General features: G+C 42.1%; 1 protein-coding gene across 3 annotated transcripts; it reads right to left on the bottom strand.

Annotated features, from left to right (window-relative positions):
* Positions 1-3,321: 3,321 nt before the first annotated feature.
* On the bottom strand, positions 3,322-22,215 carry LOC115206204 (lipopolysaccharide-induced tumor necrosis factor-alpha factor homolog). 3 transcript variants are annotated; one of them, XM_029772914.1, is made up of 7 exons: positions 21,999-22,215; positions 21,793-21,877; positions 13,083-13,115; positions 8,951-9,147; positions 7,245-7,313; positions 4,597-4,741; positions 3,322-4,401 (listed from the first exon to the last, which is right to left on the bottom strand). In XM_029772914.1, the coding sequence occupies exons 4-7, from the start codon at positions 9,129-9,131 to the stop codon at positions 4,296-4,298; spliced, it is 501 nt and encodes a 166-aa protein (XP_029628774.1). In that variant the 5' UTR covers positions 9,132-9,147; positions 13,083-13,115; positions 21,793-21,877; positions 21,999-22,215; the 3' UTR covers positions 3,322-4,295. The 3 variants fall into 3 exon arrangements, with proteins under 3 accessions (XP_029628774.1, XP_029628765.1, XP_029628780.1); XM_029772905.1 differs by lacking the exon at positions 13,083-13,115 and having other exon boundaries at positions 21,999-22,210; XM_029772920.1 differs by lacking the exons at positions 13,083-13,115; positions 21,793-21,877.
* Between the last annotated feature and the right edge of the window lie 308 nt (positions 22,216-22,523).

Raw genomic sequence — 22,523 nt, 5'->3', positions numbered from 1 at the left:
GTTTGGATAAAAACATATTCTGAGTTCCCTGTTGTCTTTTACGCACCATCAGTTACAGCTTCATATGAACCAGAAAGGAACTTCTGTAGCGTCACCCAGTGACCTTTTGTGTTGTTGTTCTGGCTAATGTTAGCTAAGTAGCTAGCATTTGGAACGATGTATTTGGAGTAAACATGAGTGTACTGTAGGCCTACGCATGAATCAATTGAAGAATCACTTGAAGCTTGAATGGGAGATGCAGTAGAGGAATGCAGTGCTGAGGCAGCGGGTTCGTAATGAGGATGACTGTCTACTACTTAGAATATTGTGTGGTGAGCTTTCTGGAACCCTGAGCTGCTGAGGCATCACCCAAGTGGGTGACCTACATCGCAAAGGAGAAGTCCAGTGGCTACACGACTCATGCTGGTTCACCTCTACAAGATCGTCACCAGACTCCTTCATCAACCATCTCCCTGTGCACCTTCCTCTGATCAAGCCTTGAACTGTTCCTCTCCATCTTTGGAAGATGCATGCACTCAAAGACTTGTCCTCTATTGGTTGACCCAGCCAACAATAGCTAGGCTACTCATGATGTATTGCTTGTTTGTTTTCATATTTTGATGTGCTTTCAGAATGTTATGAAAAGCACTATAGAAATGTAATCAATTATTAGTACCAAATTATATCCATTCATTTTGTTTAGTGGAGCAAGAATCCATGAAGAAGGTCAAGAGGCCGACACGTAAGCGTCAATAATAAAGTGATACTAGCACTAGCTCACTACTAACCAGTGAGCAGGTTTATTTGTTCTTTCAATGTATCTAATTGTTGCCATGCAACTGCAACAATATAGCTTAGATGTGAGAGTGCACTTTTTGATGTTGAAATGTTCAAAGTTAAACACACAGCAGCTGTACCTGTATCAAATGCATTTTTTATTACAAACAAGAAACACATCAATGAGGAAACAGAAATCCACTTTGGGCTTAAAAAAAGGACTTCATCAAAAACAATGAATAGCTACATACAGCATACATAAAACTACGTCTTAATCCCGGCCTCTAAAATGGCCATAAGGTGTGCCTCCTTGGCAGTCCCCTCCTTCTCCCGCCTCCACATCTGGACCCTTCTGGGAGGGAGAGGATGAGATTGGGTGATGGAGTGGCTGTGGCCTCCCACCATGCTGATTCTGGTGGGGAAGCTTTCAGCATCAAACATACTAGCTACACATAAAGGCCTGTAAAAGGTGTTATGACATTCTCTAGAATACTTACACCTTTCTAACATGTCTACTCTATCTTCACACTTAGATGAACGTTCCGGTGAAGCATAGGAAATAGATGGGAAAGTGTTGTTGCTCTCAGAGAAAAAGGGAAACTTTATTATCCAAGTATAGCACCGCAATACATGTCAAGATAACATACAGTAGAGTACTGTGTATTTTTGCTTATGGTTATCCCACTTATTTTTCCCTCATGCAGGCAACAGCTGCCCCTTCAGCTCACACTCCTTCACATAGATCATGAAAAGATGTAAGACCAAGTACAACATTAACCAAAACATGAGGATAGTAGAACTTTCTGTAGATAGCTAAATACTTTATCAAATTGGAGTGCCAAGGTTAAACAATAATGAGTAGCTTACCATTACTTTCACCACCAGCGACCCATACTGTTATTTATTTATTTTTGCTCCTTTGCACCCCAGTATCTCTACTTGCACATTCATCTTCTGCACATCTATAACTCCAGTGTTTCATTGCTATATTGTAATTATTTTGCCACTATGGCCTATTTATTGACTTACCTCCCTTATCTTACCTCATTTGCACACACTGTATATCGACTTTTCTATTGTATTATTAACTGTATGTTTATTCCATGTGTAACTCTGTGTTGTTGATTGTGTCGCACTGCTTTGCTTTATCTTGGCCACGTCGCAGTTGTAAATGAGAACTTGTTCTCAACTAGCCTACCTGGTTAAATAAAGATGAAATAAAAAAAATAAAAAAATAAAGGTTATTTGCAACGGAACTAGCTACCCTAGACCCATTCAGGTTGAAACCGTTCAGGTAGAAAGTAATATTGCATCGCATGAACATTACAACACAAACCTACTTGACAAGTCAGGAGAACTAGAAGAAAATAGAAGTGTTGGGACCAGCACCGCTGAGGAAAATAGGAATGTAGTAGTAGGTTACTACGTTACTAACACTAGCTATAACCAGTGGCAGTGCATAGCGCAGTGGCAAGAGAGCTACAGTAACTATGGCTACATGACTAACTCACAACCTTTGTAGCAATATTTCTCCTGCCACGTTCGCCACTGAATTAAATGCCTGGTATAGAGAGCAATAATAAGGACGTCTTTTTGTAGGCACTAACTCCGTCATTATCAGGTTTGAAGGTAAGACCCAAGTGCAGACTGTGTGAAGTAACAAAGTTTATTGTAACCACAGGGGCAGGCAAACGACAGGTCAAGGCAGGCAGGGGTCAATAATCCAGAGCAGAGTCCAAGGTACAGGATGACAGGCAGGCTCAGGTCAGGCAGAGGTCAGGCGGCAGTAGAACATTTGAGGTGCCTGTACTCAGCTCCGGTGAATACGTTCAACAACAAATTACCGTACTGTACATGTCCGGGCATGTTGAACAAAGCACAAACAAAGGACTTGAGTGTTTTGAACAGAACACTGGAGTTTCTAGAAACAAACATCTAACGTACTGTATTAATCTCTCCCACATTCCCTGTGTGACCCTTTCTAATTGTTGAAGAACAATTGTCTTTCATGAGAGTGTGCACTAAACTGGAGCATTCAGTTATCAGGAGCAATTATCAAGTATGTCATTGAATGTAAACTTGAAAACTCACTTAAACTCGTGAAGAGCACTTATTCTATCAGACGTCAACTGTGTCTCAGTTTAATGCTTCTCCACTTCCTCTATCTAGCCCAACAGGGACCATTTCTGAATTGTGCTACTGGTCTGGACAGATTAAATGTTTGTTACAGAAAGTTGATGGACTGTTGCAGGAAATGTATACAATGAGTTTTACAGGAATTGGTGCGTTCCAATAATCACACCTTCTTCCTGTTGTGTCCATGGGCTAGAGAGAGTTTCCATGTACAAGTCATTTCCTTTCAAATCCATGAAGAGAAGTGAACAAGTACACACTTTGGAAGAAAGGAGAGATAATTGGGACGCAACCCTGGTGAGATAAAGTTATAACACTGTAGCTGTGAAACCAGTGAGGTTTGAAGTAGTCACAGTTTATGGATGACAAAGAACTGTTGGCAGTCTGCTCAGGCTTCGTATCTGTTCATAATAACAAATGCTGAGTCATCTCTTCAATTTAGACAACTTTAATCAGAGCTTTACAGAGCAGCTAGGCAGGAAGTGAAAAGACAACCATAAGATCCATTGTAATTATTGACAATGGTCCTTTATGACAAATGAGTAGTAGAACGTTCAGAGGAAAAAAGAGAACGGGATCGGTGAGGGAACGACTGCAAGAGTGTAATAACAAAAACATCACAATATATCAATATTACAATAGGAAGTATGATGGTGATAGATACATCACAATATAACAATAGGAAGTATGATGGTGATAGATACATCACAATATAACAATAGGAAGTATGATGGTGATAGATACATCACAATATAACAATAGGAAGTATGATGGTGATAGATACATCTCAATATTACAATAAGATGTATGATGGTGATAGATACATCTCAATATAACAATATTACAATAAGAAGTAGAGTGGTTTAGAAGTTCCTTTACTTCCATGGACTTCAGACGAATACAGAACTACAGTGAAACAGCTATAGCGCAGCTACTACCAGTCTTTGGTATCAGGATTATCTTTGGTAGTCACTACAAGGGTCAAGTCTGGCCAGGAACCTAATAGAGCTTGGCACTTGTGGGTTTGAATTTCCGCTAGGGCAACCCATACAAAAATGGATAAAAGCATCTGCTAAATGGCATATATTATGTAGTATTTTGTGGAGCTGAGGGAAGCTCACCACCTGCTCAGGGACTATACAGGATAGACATAACCCTTTTGGCTACCCCTGGGTTGTATTCATTAGGCACCAAATGGAAGAAAATGGACTGCAAAAGGGAGGGACTACCTGGACTTGTCCAATAAGAAATATTTGTTTTTGATTCTTAGTTGTAAAACATTTTCCAACATCACATGCCCTAGTGAATGCGAACCTCATACATTTACAGAAATGCTGATTTGATTCAAATGCCATGTCCCAGTCCTTCAGATAAAGGTAGTACAGTGACGTCAGGTCAAATTAATATCAAATCCGTTTGTAGACGTAGATGATTTTGTTGCAGTTGGGACAGCTGTGATTCACGTCTTTACATGAGTCTACACAGAACGGGATGGCACAGCATGGCCAGCACCTAGAGGGTAAACAGTGGAATTAATTGTCTCCGTCCAAAATGGTACCCTATTCCATAATGCACTAATTAAAGGTATGCTCATAGGCTTTAGTTGAGAGGGCTATCACTGTTGTGTGGTGCACCCGGGTTTCCTACCCCAGTCGGTCATATACACAGCTATACTACAGCATAGCATTACAGAATGATTTCTCTCACCCAACAATGAAGAGGCCACCACAGATGAGCCAGGTGAGCAGACCAGGGTTGGTCTCTGTCTTGGTGACCACGTGCTGCTGGCAGTGGGGACACATGGCCGAACCTCCGACCTCCATCAGGCTTGGAGTCATTATTACCTGGGTCACTAAGGAGAGAGAGAGACACACAAGTTTAAGAGACATTATTACATGGGTCACTGAGGAGAAAGAGAGAGACACACAAGTTTAGGAGACATTATTGCATTTGTCACTGAGGAGAAAGAGAGAGAGACACAAGGTTAGGAGACATTATTACATGGGTCACTAAGGAGAGAGAGAGAGACACACACACAAGGTTAGGAGACATTATTACATGGGCCACTGAGGAGAAAGAGAGAGAGACACAAGGTTAGGATACATTATTACATGGGTCACTAAGGAGAGAGAGAGAGAGACACACAAGGTTAGGAGACATTATTACATGGGTCACTGAGGAAAAAGAGAGAGAAAGAGAGACAAGGTTAGGAGACATTATTACATGGTCACTGAGGAGAGAGAGAGACAATGTTAGGAGACATAATTACATAGGTCACTGAGAAGAGACTTTAATACCGGTTACCAAAATACAGCACATAACACATACAAGTGTCAAAAACACAGTCTAAAACAAAAGTGCAACGCCTGACAAATAATCCACGTAACAAATAACAATCACTCACAAATACAACATGGGGAACAGAGGGTTAAATAATAAACAAGTGATTGGTGAGTGAAGCCAGGTGTGATAAGACAAAGACAGAACAAATGGAAAATGAAAAGTGGATCGGCGGTGGCTAGAAAGCCGGTGACGTCGACCTCCGAACGCAGCCCGAACAAGGAGAGGGACCGACTTCGGCAGAAGTCGTGACAGAGAGACAATGTTATGAGACATTATTACATGGTTCACTGAGGAGAGAGAGAGACATTGTTAGGAGACATTATTACATAGGTCACTGAGGAGAGAGACAATGTTAGGAGACATTATTACATAGGTCACTGAGGAGAGAGACAATGTTAGGAGACATTATTACATAGGTCACTGAGGAGAGAGACAATGTTAGGAGACATTATTACATAGGTCACTGAGGAGAGAGACAATGTTAGGAGACATTATTACATAGGTCACTGAGGAGAGAGACAATGTTAGGAGACATTATTACATAGGTCACTGAGGAGAGAGACAATGTTAGGAGACATTATTACATAGGTCACTGAGGAGAGAGACAATGTTAGGAGACATTATTACATAGGTCACTAAGGAGAGCCAAGTTCCCCACCAAGTTCCATTTTTTTCCTTATTATTTTTCCTAACATTTCCCAATCTTTTATGTTTTTCTTCTTCTGTCCATCTTTCTTTTCTTGCCTCTTCCCATGTCATTTGTCTATTTCTCACTTTCCGTCCATCCTTCTTTACAACTTTGAAGGGGGCACCGATGTGACACAGATTGTAGCGTAATTGAAGAGTGTAATGTAAAAGGAACTATTTAGTGGATCATGAATACAACTTAATTTCCTTTATCTAGAAAGACAGAAATAAATATGTGAAAGTCAATGCTGACACCTGGTGGTCTGCTGAGTACAACTGCGCTCAAATGGCACTCTGTACCCTATATAGTGTACTAGTTTTGACCAGTACCCATTGGCCCACTATAAAGGGAATAGGGTTCCATTTGGGATACAATCAGAGAGGAAAAGCCTCATCCATAACATGGATGGAAACATTAACTGGTTATCTTATGCACAGATTTTGCTTTCTGAACTTTGCATTCTGTAACTTCATATCCCCTGGTTTCCTGGAGTAGCTCTGACTGAGACATTATGTAACTTCATATCCCGTTTTCTCAGAGCAGCTTTGGATACAGTTCATAGATATTCTGTGAGCTTGTTTTCAGTATTTCCCTTTCCTTTCTCATTCTGGAAAATCATGTTCAATTCTTTCCATGAATTCCTGTTCCCGCCCACCTCTCCTGTCCAGGACCTTCCTGTACAAGCAGGCACTGCTCAGACTGCTCACACAGAGAGACTGAATATGTTCACATTTTCATATGAATGCGCTGTGTCGGGCAACCGGACAAAACTATACTGTTTCAGTCTGAACTATGTACAGCTAGTGTTGGAGGGGGCAGTTTGGGTCAATTCCGGAGCAATAATACTACTCAGGTCACAAGTTGAGGTCACAAGTTGTGTTGAAACATGTCATGTCATGCATTTGGGTTACTCTTCGAGTATGTTCCTTATTTAGCTCACATTGACCCCAATTAACCTTTGATCATGTGTGTGTGTGTGTGTAGTCCCCACAAGTATAGTAAACAAACCAAAATGTGACCAACTGGGGACATTTTGTTAGTCCCCACAAGGTCAAATGCTATTTCTAGGGAGTTTAGGGTTAGTGTTTAGGGTTAGGAACTAGGAGCTAGGGTTAGTTTTAGGGTCAGGGTTAAGAGCTAGGGTTACGTTTAGGGTTAAAGTTAGGTTTTGGGGTTAAGGTTAGGGTTAAGGTAGGTGTTAGAGTTAGAGTTAGGGTTAGGGTTAAGGTTAGGGAAAATAGGATTTTTAATGGGACTTTTTAATGGGACATTTTGTGCTGTACAACACTGTGTGCGTGTGGTGGAAGTGGAAGTATCAACTCACCGACTGGCACCGGTCCACCTGGTCCAGAGGTGTACTGTGGTGGAGGTGGGTACACACCTGCTTGGGGACCTTGAATAGGAGAGTAAGATCCCAATCACAATGTGGTCACAATGCAATTAACATGTTGTTATTATACCACCACGTACTGTGGAATAAGATTGTATCTAGTGGTGGAAATGGGCTTGATTAAAGGGAGTTTTACATTAAAGGGAGTTTTACAGTTTTACATTGCGGTTTGCCTTTATTTAGATATTGTTTTCTTACCCCGAAAGCAGTATTTTGTTGAAGGTTACTTGCTCAGACTCCTTTCAAGGTAAGAAAAATAATTGTCTAAATATGTAACATTGCTGAACTATTATTTTAACTGGGTTAACCCACAAAGGGGGGTCTGGGGGCAAACTGATTCAGATAGTTGCACCATATCATCAACAAAATTCACTCCCAGTGAAATTCATTTCCAGTTCCAATGGGTTCCACCCCATTACCAGTTCCAATGGGTTCCACACCATTACCAGTTCCAATGGGTTCCACCCCATTACCAGTTCCAATGGGTTCCACCCCATTACCAGTTCCAATGGGTTCCACACCATTACCAGTTCCAATGGGTTCCACTCCATTACCAGTTCCAATGGGTTCCACTCCATTACCAGTTCCAATGGGTTCCACCCCATTACCAGTTCCAATGGGTTCCACCCCATTACCAGTTCCAATGGGTTCCACCCCATTACCAGTTCCAATGGGTTCCACCCCATTTCCAGTTCCAATGGGTTCCACCCCATTACCAGTTCCAATGGGTTCCACCCCATTACCAGTTCCAATGGGTTCCACCCCATTTCCAGTTCCAATGGGTTCCACCCCATTACCAGTTCCAATGGGTTCCACCCCATTACCAGTTCCAATGGGTTCCACCCCATTTCCAGTTCCAATGGTTTCCACCCCATTTCCACCATTGACTGTATGATTGTTCTTCCCTTGATATAAGCTTGTTTACATATGTCTGGTTAAGAGCATGTACTGTGATAAATTACTAGAATGTGCATAGTTACATATAATGGTCAAGGTTTATTGTGTACGTAGGTGTTTGAGTGTTTTTCCACACAAATCTGGCACCACACATTATTGACATTGAAGGGGAGTGTTTCCAAAGTGGTGTTGCAAAATAGTACTTGAAGGAGGTAAGTGTTTGCTGTGCTGTAATCCAAAACACAATCAAAATAATTCAAAGGAGGGGAAAGAACACTGAAGATATCTTTTTAAACAGTATGTTTATACTTTATATGTGCTTGAATGGTTTGGGAGAACTGAAGGAATAGGATACTTTCCATTGTCTCCATTCTCCACCAGTGTAGCCAAAGAGCAGGAGAGACAGACATACAGAAAACCGCCAATCAAGCTGTTTGTTGTTGTGTGTTCTTACTTGGCTTGGGCTGATTGTATCATATCTACAGTAGTTGCCACAAGGGGCAGAGAACTTTCAATTAATCTCCATAGACCCGAATGTGTCTTTTAATAGTGTTTGTTGTGTGTCCTGTCATCTCTAAGATGTAGTTGATTATGCAGAAGAAAGAAATATATAAAAACAAACATTCTAAGCTAGAGGTATTTTTTGTTGCAAAAACTCATTTGCGAAAATTCTTGGTTCTCACATGCACAATATGCAGTAATTCCAGCCTTCTGAAGTACAATATGAACCAGTAGACACTCACCTCCCTGGTAGGGACCAGGCTGGAACCCTGGTTGTGGAGGACCAGGGGAGGCAGGGTATCCCCCTGGGGGCTGGGGGTACAAGCCTGGCTGGGGGCCCTGGCCCGTGGCTATCCCCCCATAGTTCATGGGAGGTCCTGGGTAAGGGGCGGAAGTACCATCCCCGGGATAACCTTTCTCCATCTCGACTGATCTCTACCTGCAATCAGGTAGAGAGTTGTGTTTATTTATTTGTATCCCCATTATATTTTGCAGAAGCATCAGCTACTCTTCCTGGGGTCCACAATAAAACAAAAACATGAATAGTAAAAAAACACTGACACACTGATACCCTACAGAAAGTCTTTATGGTATGTTGCCTGTAAAAAAAGCGTAGTGGTCTAAGGCACTGCATCGCAGTGCTAGCAGTGCCACTAGAGATTCTGGGTTCGAGTCCAGGCTCTGTCGCAGCCGGCCGAGACCGGGAGACCCATGGGGTGGCTCACAATTGGCCCAGCATTGTCCGAGTTAGGGGAGGGTTTGGCTGGCAGGGATGTCCTTGTCCCATTGCGCTCTAGCGACGCCTGTGGTGGGCCGGGCGCAGTGCACGCTGACATGGTTGCCAGGTGTATGGTGTTTCCTCCGACACATTGGTGCGTCTGGCTTCCGGATTAAGTGGGCATTGTGTCAAGAAGTAGTGAGGCTTGGTTGGGTTGTGTTTCGGAGGACGCACGGCTCTCGACTTTCGCCTTTCCCGAGTCTGTACGAGAGTTGCAGCAATGAGACAAGACTGTAACTACCAATTGAAAAGGGGTAAAAAAAATCTAAATAAATCTGGCAATGTTTTTAAGAAGTCCTATGAAACATTATAAGACTAAAAGGAATTTTCAAAAGAACAAAATAGCATATTTTCAGCGTATAGGCTACATAAAATCAATAGCTATTTTGTTTGTTGTCAACAAATATATATGTTACAGTAGGCTAAGGATATAATGGACTATAACAGAATAAAATACAAATAATATTTTTCCCAAACAGCTTGCATCACGGGAAAGTGTGGAACCGCTGTCATATATCCACGTTTCATCTCTTTTTCAACTTCTGCAGGTTTTTGGAGTTGTCTATACGTGATCGAGCAAAATAATGCACTTGATTTAGGCTACATTACTGCATGCTAAATGGTTCTGATCAGAGATAATCAAATAAAATAAAATAACATTGTATTAGTCACTTGCGCCGAATACAACAGGTGTAGACCTTACAGTGAAATGCTTACTTACGAGCCCCTAACCAACAATGCAGTTTAAAAAAATACGGTTAAGAATAAGAAATAAAAGTAACAAGTAATTAAAGAGCAGATAGATGAGAAAACGAATAGATAAGCTATACCACCTCCACTTATTTGCCCAGCCAGAGAATTAACCAAATATACACACAGAGATTCAGTGAAACAAAATCACATTGATTAAGACGAGTCACAGGTTTTTGTCAGTAGTAGGCCTAGGCTACTAAGCGACTGAAGAGAAAAATAATCTATTTGTTAAGCTACATTAGCATGTTGGCAAAATGTTCTGATCAAGGGCAATAAATGAGCCAACTTGACAAGATGATCATGAGCAGCACTCACCTCAACGTAGCTAACATTTCCTAACTGTAGCCTATAACCAATTTCCAAACGGAGACTAAGTGGAAAGAAAAAAATCAGACATTAATTGAATTATTAAGACCAGTCCACACTCTTATCTCAAAGCAGCCCGAAACAGCACTGAAGTTGTTGACCACACGCAGTAGGCCATTGCTTCAATAAAATGTATTATAACAATTGGATGACTTTGGGAGTTTCAGTAAGCAACAATTTGATGCTTTCAATTGCATTAACCTACTTTTATTCAAATATTTTTGTCATTCAGTGATATTTATTCACACAGTAATTCTTTCTGGATCCATCCAGTTGTGGTTGTTAAGAAACAGTGCATATGGTGGGCTATGCGAAGATGGGTGAAGTGACATGCCTCGCAAAGTTCAGAAAGGATGATAGTAGTAATGACCGCTGAAATCGGAAGAAATCAAGTTAAGAACCATGTGGGATGATGGGCTGAAGGGAGTTTTTATTAAGCAAATATTCAAAGTAATTCAGTTCAGAAATGTGGTAATTAACTGCAATGATCATAATCCATTGCGGCAGTTTTTTTTAGCTCAAAGACAGATCAGAGAGCCGAAGCAAGAGATTTCACTCTCTCCAAAATCTGTCCAAAATAAGCCAAGTGCATTTCTATGGGCTTATATGGGAGCTAAACTTTTTACCTGTCTTACTGCCTTTGGGAAAAATACTCTCATTGTTAGGGCATCGTCATTGTATACAGATCTCTGGACGGATACACTTTTAAGCCTGCTAAGTTAGGTTCGATGCAAACAAACCACATCAATGAGGAATGTACACAACACAACGACAGAGACAGTTTGTGAAAAAAAGTATACCTTATTTACTTTGACAAACGAGTAAAATGATTGAAGTCAGACAGCTTTGCAGCATATATTGCCTTCTGAAACTATTCAAACCCCTTGACTTTTTCAACATTTTGTTACTTTACAGTCTTATTCCTCAGCAATCTATGCACAAACCCCCTAATGACAAAGCGAAAACAGTTTTTTTATGTTTGCACATTTATTAAAAATAAAAAACTGAAATAACTTATTTACATAGGTATTCAGACCCTTTGCAATGAGACTCGAAATTGAACTCAGGTGCATCCTGTTTCCATTGATCATTCTTGAGATGTTTCTACAACTTGATTAGAGTCGACCCGTGGTAAATTCAATCGATTGGACGTGATTTAGAAAGGCACACACCTGTCTATATAAGGTCCCACAGTTGATATTGCATGTCAGAGCAAAAACCAAGCCATAAATTCGAAGGAATTCATGCCTTGTCGAGGCACAGATCTGCGGAAGGGTACCAAAAATGTTCTGCAGCTTTGAAGGTCCCCAAGAACACAGTGGCCTCCATCATTCTTAAATGGAAGATGTTTGGAACCACCAAGACTCCTCCTAGACCTGGCCACCCAGCCAAACTGAGCAATCGAGGGAGAAGGGCCTTGGTCAGGGAGGTGACAAAGAACCCGATGGTCACTCTGACAGAGCTCCAGAGTTCCTCTGTGGAGATGGGAGAAACTTCCAGAAGGACAACCATCTCTGCAGCACTCCACCAACCTGGCCTTTATAGTATAGTTTCCAGACGGAAGCCCCTCCTCAGCAAAAGGCACATGACAGCCAACTTTGGGTTTGCCAAAAGGCACCTAAAGACTATCAGACCATGAGAAACAAGATTCTCTGGTCTGATGAAACCAAGATTGAACTCTTTGGCCTGAATGCCAAGCGTCACGTCTGGAGGAAACCTGGCACCATCTGTACGGTGAAGCATGGTGGTGGCAGCATCATGCTGTGGGGATGTCTTTCAGCTGCAGGGACTGGGAGACTAGTCAGGATTGAAGGAAAGATGAACTGAGAAAAGTACAGAGAGATCCTTAATGAAAACCTGCTGCAGAGTGCTCAAGAACTCAGACTGGGGAAAAGGTTCACCTTCCAACAGGACAATGACCCAAAGCACACAGCCAAGACAATACAGGAGTAGCTTCAGGACAAGTCTCTGAATGTCCTTGAGTGGCCCAGCCAGAGCCCGGACTTGAACCCAATCGAACATCTCTGGAGAGACCTGAAAGTAGCTGGCCAGCAACGCTCCCCATCCAACCTGACAGAGGTTGAGAGGATCTGCAGAGAAGAATGGGAGAAACTCCCCAAATACAGGTGTGCCAAGCTTGTAGCGTGATCCCCAAGAAGACTCAATGCTGTAATCACTGCCAAAGGTTCTTCAACAAAGTACTGAGTAGAGGGTCTGAATACTTACGTAAATGTGATATTTCAGTTTTCTATTTTTAATAAATTATCAAGCATTTAAAAAAACTGTTTTTGCTTTGTCATGATGGAGTATTACGTGTAGATTGATGAGAAAAACTATTTTATCAATTTTAGAATAAGGCTGTAACGTAACAAAATGTGGAAAAAGTAAAGGGGTCTGAATACTTTCCGAAGGCACTTTACTTAGGCAGGGTAGCTAAATAGTATTAGTAAAGACAGTACTGTATGGGGACCACATACCTTTAGATGGCCTCGCTGGCTGACTGCTACTGCCTGAGCAGAGATTAGATTATTAATTTAAGGAATGAAAAATAATAAAGTCATCAAATAAAAGCTAAGAAGCAGTTCATCTCTCATCCACCCCTTAACCAGGAAAGACTGGAATGCATGTTGTTGATGTTAGTTATATGTGTGCAGTTAAGGGCAAGGCGTGCTGTTATGTTTTGAGCCAGCTACAGCTTTGCTAGGTCTTTCTTTTCTGAACTTGACCATATTACCGGACAGTAATCAAGATGAGACAAGACCAGAGCCTTAACAACTAGTACAGTTTATTATTAATCACTCATTCTGATATTGACTGTAACTCCTTATTTAGAATTTCAGTGAGCTCCCTGGCTTTGGGTGCTGACATATAGAGTGTGTAATCATCCACATACAGTCATTCTAGCTTTGTGTAAAACCAGTTGCAATTCATTATTAAAAATAGAGAAGAGTAATGGCCCAAGGCAACTGCCCTGAGGGACACCACATTGTACATGTCTGATGTTAGAGAAGTTTCCATTGAAAAACACTCCCTGGGTTCTATTGGATAAATAACTCTCCAACAATGTGATGGCAGGTGATGTAAAGCCATAGCAAGTGAGTTTCTTCAATACCAATTTATGATCAATAACATGATAAGCTGCACTGAAATCTAACAATACAGCTCCAACTATTATATTATTATCAATTTATTTTAACCAATCATCTGTCCCCTGAGTCAGTGCAGTACAAGTTGAGTGCCCTTCTCTATAGACATGCTGAAAATCAGTAGTTAACTCTGAAAAACAGCATTGTATTTGGTTAAACACAATTCTCTCCATCAGTTTACTAAGAACAGGCAGCAAACTGATTGAGCGGCTGTTAGAGCCAGCAAAGGGTGCTTTACTATTTTTAGGAAATGGAATTCATGTAGCTTCCTTCCACACCTGTTGACACGCACTTCTTTAAGCTTTGGTTAAAGATATAGCAAATAGTGGTGACAATACAGTGTGCTACCATTCTCAATAGTTTCCCATCAAGATTGTCTATACCCGGTGGCCTATCATTATTGATGGATGATAACAAAAGTTTTTCCACCTCTCCCACACTAACTTGACCAAATTCAAAACAATAAGCCTCCTATTTCATTAGTAGATATTATGTACAAAAATATGACGGTTCCCTGTTCAGTGTTGTCATTTCCCTTCTGAGTTTTTCCACTTTACTAGTGAGATAGTCATTGAAATGATTGACAACACCTAAAGGTTTTGTTGTAAATGACCCATCAACTTCAATGAACAATGGAGATTAATTGGGTTTTCTGCCCATGATATCATTTTAGGTACTCCAAAGTATTTTTCCATTGTTTTTTATGTCATTTATCTTGGTTTGGTAATATAATTTATTATTTTTGTTAAGCTTCGTCACAACATTTCTCAATTGACAGTATGTCAACCAATAACCTGAGCAGCTCTTTTGCATCACATCTTTGAACCATACAATTTTTCAATGCATCATCAATTCAGGGGGCTCTACAGTTCTCACAGTTGATTTACATTTTAGCAGACGCTCTTATCCAGAGCAACTTACAGTAGTGAATGCATACATTTCATACATTTTTTTTCTTCAGTACTGGTCCCCCATGGGAAACAAACCCACAACCCTGGCGTTGCAAACACCATGCTCTACTAACTGAGCCACACGGCACATCAACAATTTGCGTAAATCATTATACAAATACTTCCAGTTCTGCATCTGGATTCACTTCCCCATACACATCAGGTCAACATAAATGTTTTACATGTTCAACAAAAGAGTCCTGAGAAAATATTTTTTAGAACTTACTTTAGGCCCAACCTTTGGCACTTTGGCTTTCCTTGTTATTGCCACAATGTTATGGTCACTACAGCCAATGTTGTTGTGTTGCATTATATTATTATGTTGTATTATGTTATATTAAGCACCTGGTCAGAGTTTCTATACCTACCCTACTTATATCCATCTCCTTTTTCTTCCTACCACACTTCCCGCTGGTTGCCATGACAACTTCTCACAAAAAGCATGTGTTTGTTTACCTATAGCTACTCCTACACAACTCTTATGCTATAATTTTTCTTAAAAGAAAATGTGAATGTGAAACAATGGGGTCAATTGCTGTAGAACACTAAGGAGGAAGTGGAAAACTATGATGTTTTTCCTCATCTCTCAACAGTGTGTGACTATCCTATGACCATCTGTCTTTGAAGCCCAGGCTTTAGCTCAGTGGACTAACAGTCTTATGGCGTTGTTGAGTGGTGTTAAATGTCACAGATTTCACAATTTTTTTATTTTTTTATTTCACCTTTATTTAACCAGGTAGGCAAGTTGAGAACAAGTTGTCACAATAACTTATCTTGTACTTTTCTAGACTGGTTCTTGAATTGTGGAACTGAAATTTGAGCTGGATGCCTATTATCTGGTCTAACCAATGAAACACTTCAGACAATAACACATTGTGGTTGTTTTAAGGGGGTCCCAGAAGAGACTTAACCTCAACTCAAGCATGGAGAGAAACAGTAGCGACCATTGTCCCTCATCTAGAAAAATGGCGCCGGAAGAAACGCCAGCAGTTTTACAGGCACCTAATCAATTGTGCTATTATGTGGGGGGGTTTTGCGTTATTTGTAACTTATTTTGTGCATAATGTTCTGCCACCGTATCTTACGGCAGAAAAGAGCTTCTGGATATCAGGACAGCGATCACTCCCCTCGGATTAGACAAAGATTTTTTTTCTTCAACAAGCAGGACGCAGAGGACATACTTCGAACACCCGACAAGGTCAACATCCCTGTTATTGGCAAGAGAAAGAGATGCAGGTACAGAGGACACAGAGCAGGGTGCCTCGTAAGGATCCTCAGAAGGCAAGTGGGAAAGCTTCCGTTACCGTCAATATTACTTGCCAACGTACAAACATTGGACAATAAATTACACGAGATACGATCATGAATATCCTACCAACGGGACATCAAAAACTGTATCATCTTATGATTCATGGAATCGTGGCTGAATGATGACATGGATATTTAGCTAGCGGGATATACATTGCACCGGCTAGATAGAATAGCACACTCCGGTAAGACACTATTTGCCAAGAGAGCTTTCATCTATAGTTTTCATGGCTATTTATTTACCACCACCGACAGATGCCGGCACTAAGACCGCACTCAGTCAACTGTATAAGCAAATAAGCAAACAGGAAACCGCTCACCCAGAGGCGGCACTCCTGGTGGCCGGGGACTTTAATGCAGGCAAACTTAAATCAGTTTTACCTAATTTCTATCAACATGTTAAATGCGCAACCAGAGGGAAAATAACTCTAGATCACATGTACTCCACACACAGAGACACGTACAAAGCTCTCCCTCGCCCTCCATTTGGTAAATGTGACCACAATTCTATCCTCCCGATTCCTGCTTACAAGCAAAAATCAAGCAGGAAGCACCAGTGACTTGGTCTATAAAAAGTGGTCAGATGATAGGACTGTTTTCCTATCACAGACTGGAACATGTTCTGGGATTCTTCCAATGGCATTGATGAGTACACCACATCAGTCACTGGGTTTATCAATAAGTGCATCGAGGACGTCATCCCCATAGTGACCGTACGTACATACCCCAACCAGAAGCCATGGATTACAGGCAACATCCGCACTGAGCGAAAGGGTAGAGCTGGCGCTATCAAGGAGCGGGGCACTAACAAAAAGCGTAAAAGAAATCCTGCCTTGCCCTCAGATGAACCATTAAACAGGCAAAGTGCCAATACAGGGCTAATATTGAATCATACTACACTGGCTCCGATGCTCATCTTATGTGGCAGGGCTTGCAAACTATTACAGACTACAAAGGGAAGCACAGCTGCGAGCTGCGCAGTGACATGAGCCTACCAGATGAGCTGAATCACTTCTACGCTCGCTTCGAGGCAAGCAACACTGAGAAATGCATGAGAGCATGAGCTGTTCCGGACGACTGTGTGATCACGCTCTCAGTAGCCGACGTGAGTAAGACCTTTAAGCAGGTCAACATTCACAAGGCCGCGGAGCCAAACTGATTACCAGGACGTGTACTCCGAGCATGTGCTGACCAACTGGCAGGTGTCTTCACTGACATTTTCAACATGTCCCTGATTGAATCTGTAATACCAACATGTTTCAAGGAGACCACCATAGTCCCTGTGCCCATGAACACTTTGGCAACTTGCCTAAATGACTTCAGACCTGTAGCATTCATGTCCGTAGCCATGAAGTGCGTTGAAAGGCTGGTAATTAATCACATCAACACCATCATCCCAGAAACCATAGACCCACTCCAATTTGCATACCACCCAACAGATCCACAGATGATGCAATCTCTATTGCACTTCACACTGCCCTTTCCCACCTGGACAAAAGGAACACCTACGTGAGAATGCTATTCATTGACTACAGCTCAGTGTTCAACACCATAGTACCCTCAAAGCTCATCACTAAGCTAAGGATCCTGGGACTAGACACCTCCCTCTGCAACTGGATCCTGGACTTCCTGACGGGCCACCCCCAGGTGATGAGGGTCAACACTGGAGCCCCTCAGGGGTGCGTGGTCAGTCCCCTCTTGTACTCCCTGTTCACCCACGACTGCGTGGCCAGGCACGACTCCAACACCATAATTAAGTTTGCAGACGAGACAACAGCGGTAGGCCTGATCACCGACAACGATGAGACAGCCTATAGGGAGGAGGTCAGAGACCTGGCCAGGTGGTGCCAGAATAACAACCTATCCCTCAACGTAACCAAGACTAAAGAGATGATTGTGGACTACAGGAAAAGGAGGACCGAGCATGCCCCCATTCTCATCGACAGGGCTGTAGTGGAGCAGGTTGAGAGCTTCATGTTCCTTAGTGTCCACATCACCAACAAATTAGAATGGTCCAAACACACCAAGACAGCCGTGAAGAGGGCACGACAAACCATATTCCCCCTGAGGAAACTCAAAAGATTTGGCATGGGTCCTCAGATCCTCAAAAGGTTCTACAGCTGCAACATCGAGAGCATCCTGACTGGTTGCATCACTGCCTGGTACGGAAACTAGTGCGTAAGGCCCAGTACATCACTAGGGCTAAGCTGCCTGCCATCCAGGACCTCTACACCAGGCGGTGTCAGAGGAAGGCCCTAAAAACTGTCAAAGACCCCAGCCACCCCAGTCATAGACTGTTCTCTCTACTACCGCATGGCAAGCGGTACCGGAGCGCCAGTCTGGGACCAAAAGGCTTCTCAACAGCTTTTACCCCCAAGCCATAAGACTCCTGAACAGTTAATCAAATGGCTACCCGGACTATTTGCATTGTGTTCCCCCCAACCCCTCTTTTACGATGCAGCTACTCTCTTTTTATCATATATGCATAGTCACTTAAACTATACATTCATGTACATACTACTTTAATTAGCCCGGCTAACCGGTGCCCCCGCACATTGGCTACCCTGAAGGTGGGGTTCGCCCAGGGAGCCATACAAGCTAGAACCGCCACTGCTCATTAGTCTGTACTACTCTGTACTACTACAAGGCCATTACTAACCCACCTGTTTAAACAAATCAACTTAACATCAAGCATTTTACTGGCTGAATCAGGTGGTGTTAGTGATGGGCAAGAACAAATATGTGCACCTCTGTTGGTCCCCAGAACCAGGATAAAAGAAACCCTGCTACAGTGGGGGAAAAAAGTTTTTGATCCCCTGCTGATTTTGTACGTTTGCCCACTGACAAAGAAATGATCAGTCTATAATTTTAATGGTAGGTTAATTTGAACAGTGAGAGACAGAATAACAACAAATGAATCCAGAAAAACGCATGTCAAAAATGTTATGAATTGATTTGCATTTTAATGAGGGAAATAAGTATTTGACCCCCTCTCAATCAGAAAGATTTCTGGCTCCCAGGTGTCTTTTATACAGGTAACGAGCTGAGATTAGGAGCACACTCTTAAAGGGAGTGCTCCTAATCTCAGCTTGTTCCCTGTATAAAAGACACCTGTCCACAAAAGCAATCAATCAATCAGATTCCAAACTCTCCACCATGGCCAAGACCAAAGAGCTCTCCAAGGATGTCAGGGACAAGATTGTAGACCTACACAAGGCTCGAATGGGCTACAAGACCATCGCCAAGCAGCTTGGTGAGAAGGTGACAACATTTGGTGCGATTATTCGCAAATGGAAGAAACACAAAAGAACTGTCGATATCCCTCGGCCTGGGGCTCCATGCAAGATCTCACCTCGTGGACTTGCAATGATCATGAGAACGGTGAGGAATCAGCCCAGAACTACACGGGAGGATCTTGTAAATGATCTCAAGGCAGCTGGGACCATAGTCACCAAGAAAACAATTGGTAACACACTACGCTGTGAAGGACTGAAATCCTGCAGCGCCCGCAAGGTCCCCCTGCTCAAGAATACATATACATGCCCGTCTGAAGTTTGCCAATGAACATCTGAACGACTCAGAGGACAACTGGTGAAAGTGTTGTGGTCAGATGAGACCAAAATGGAGCTCTTTGACATCAACTCAACTCGCCGTGTTTGGAGGAGGAGGAATGCTACCTATGACCCCAAGAACACCATCCCCACCGTCAAACATGAAGGTGGAAACATTATGCTTTGGGTGTGTTTTTCTGCTAAGGGGACAGGACAACTTCACCGCATCATTTGACGAGGCCATGTACTGTCAACTCTTGGGTGAGAACCTCCTTACCTCAGCCAGGGCATTGAAAATGGGTCGTGGATGGGTATTCCAGTATGACAATGACCCAAAACACACGGCCAGGCCAACAAAGGAGTGGCTCAAGAAGAAGCACATTAAGGTCCTGGAGTGGCCTAGCCAGTCTCCAGACCTTAATCCCATAGACAATCTGTGGAGGAAGCTGAAGGTTTGAGTTGCCAAACGTCAGCCTCGAAACCTTAATGACTTGGAGAAGATATGCAAAGAGGAGTGGGACAAAATCCCTCCTGAGATGTGTGCAAACCTGGTAGCCAACTACAAGAAACGTCTGACCTCTGTGATTGCCAACAAGGGTTTTGCCACCAAGTACTAAGTCATGTTTTGCAGAGGGGTCAAATACTTATTTCCCTCATTAAAATGCAAATCATTTTATAACATTTTTGACAAACGTTTTTCTGGATTTTTTTGTTGTTATTCTGTCTCTCACTGTTCAAATGAACCTACTATTAAAATTATAGACTGATCATTTCTTTGTAAGTGGGCAAACATACAAAATCAGCAGGGGATCAAATATTTTTTTCCCCAACTGTATATGTTAATACTCCTACGTCTCGTTCATCACTCGGCTATAGGTAAGCTTGGAAATTGAGGCTAGCTATATGTTATCTGGCTGCTGTATAAACCCATTAAGAAGGAGTAATGTTGTAAACGTTACCTTGAGACAGTGGACTCCCCCTGTTTCCCTCCCTATGTCCCTCTATCTCTCCTCTTATTGATTTGATAAAGCCTCTGGATAGCCCACTAAAGCTTTCACATTATCTAAATGGTGTACTTGGACATGGATGAAGTAGTGCATCTGTTCTTGTAGTGAATAATACATCTGCATTCTGAAGTAGTGTATCTGTATTGTACAGTAAAGCTGTTAGTATGGTTGTTTTTCTATAGTATGAAATTGCGTACTGTAACTGTATATTCAAGCTATATTAAGTTGTGAGTCTGTACAGTAAAGGTTGTGTGTCAGTGTTTAAACTCTACCAGTGGAGGCTGCTGACGGGAGGACGGCTCATAATAATGTCTGGAACGGAGTGAATGGAATGGCTTTTTTTTATACCATTACACTTGTTCCGCTCCAGCCATTACCACGAGCCATCCTCCCCAATTAAGGTGCCACCAACCTCCTGTGAACTGTACTCTGAGTTGGCTCCTACTCAGAGTAAATATGGCCAGTCAATTTCCTCCAGCTCTGTGCTATCTCATCATGATTTCATGAACTCACATCAACAATTTAAGTACACAAGTAGTGCCACACCCTAACAAGGATTTCCTCACAACTAATTGTAGATGACAGAAAGGCACTCACTTTCAACACAGTAATTTTAACAGCTTCTCCTCTCTTCTCATAATAATACTATTTAAGAGAGGACAGACCAACATAAATCTCTCCTATAACACAAATACTGCTGTCGAAAACAGGATATAATACAGATGTTGGATCTTAATTTGAGCCAGTTTGCTACAGCAGGAAAAATATCCTGCAGCAACAGGAAATGTGAACTATTATGTGGATTATAATTAATGGACGTTTTGTAGGGGTTGATACTTTTCAAAGTGGAAATTACAAACGTTTATGTTCTCCAGCAAGAGGGTGATCAAATTATGATCCTACATGTGTAGGCTCCATACCAGATGAATTAGTAGATAAGCATTTACAAGTGACTGTCTGTATCCCAGGCTTTAGGCTAGCTCTTAACCCCAAACCTCTACTACAGTATGAAAGGCCGTTCAGGTCTTGTGTGTCAAAATGAACATGTCAAATAACGCTATTTGATAAATCAAATAAGGCTTTTTCACGCGTCAAATAACCAAGACGACAGTGACCTGAACGGCATCGCATACTGCAGAGCATAATACTCCTCTCCTCCTTATCTCCCCCCCCCCCCAGTCCATGGTCTCCTAAGGGGAGGATCTCTAATCCCTGGCCCAAATACCTGAAGGATTCCTGGTGTGATCGACTGGGCTGAGGGCGTGGAACTATCCGGTCCTGGGAGAAAAGAAAGACTGAGGTACCTTTGGCTTGAGAGCGAAGAAGAAGTGGTGGGAGGAGAGTGTATGAGAGGGAGGAGGAAAAACAAGCTTTCCCAAGACCTACAGTTTCTGATGTTACAGGAAATTGTTTAACTGTTGAAACTCTTACCTTACGTTAGCATTGGGACCTCCTGTGTTTTGTGATGCTGTTCAAGCGGTTGCAATATAAGGAAAGTGTTGAAATATCTGGAGGCTGAAGGAATGAAAGAGTTCCATTACAACTAGCAAACAAAAGAACCTGCTCCAATACATTTTCGGTGAAAGAGAAACAGAGGGAAAGAGAGGGAAAGAGAGGGAGAGGGAGGGCACGATGGGAGGGAGAGAGAGAGATTGAGAGAGAGAAATGGAAACAGAGGAGAGTGAGAGATAGAGAAAGACTCATAAAAATGGATTGTATTTGGAAGCAGTTTGGGCTGACTGTTCCGTCATTAGCTTTCAGGAGAATCCCCGCCCATCACAAACTCATGATGCCTGACCTCAACCATTCAGTGGTCACACACAAACGCATGCATTGTTTAGGGTGCTATTTACAAAGGGTGCAATGGGCTCACACCTTAATCCTACAGTTAACACTGGGCATGAAATATCATGGACTATAGTCTATAAGACATAATTGTAAGAATGGATGGAAATA

This window comes from Salmo trutta, chromosome 1 (assembly GCF_901001165.1).
Source record: "Salmo trutta chromosome 1, fSalTru1.1, whole genome shotgun sequence".
Classification (NCBI taxonomy): Eukaryota; Metazoa; Chordata; class Actinopteri; order Salmoniformes; family Salmonidae; genus Salmo; species Salmo trutta.
This window is presented reverse-complemented; position numbering and strand designations above follow the sequence as displayed.

Excerpts from the sequence above, each read along its gene's own strand:
- LOC115206204 (XM_029772914.1), bottom strand. The coding sequence starts at position 9,131 with ATGGAGAAAGGTTATCCCGGGGATGGTACTTCCGCCCCTTACCCAGGA. Across the intron at positions 7,314-8,950 it reads GCCTGGTCCCTACCAGGGAG|GTCCCCAAGCAGGTGTGTAC; the intron begins GTGAGTGTCTAC and ends CTCCTATTCAAG. Across the intron at positions 4,742-7,244 it reads AGGTGGACCGGTGCCAGTCG|TGACCCAGGTAATAATGACT; the intron begins GTGAGTTGATAC and ends CTCTCTCCTTAG.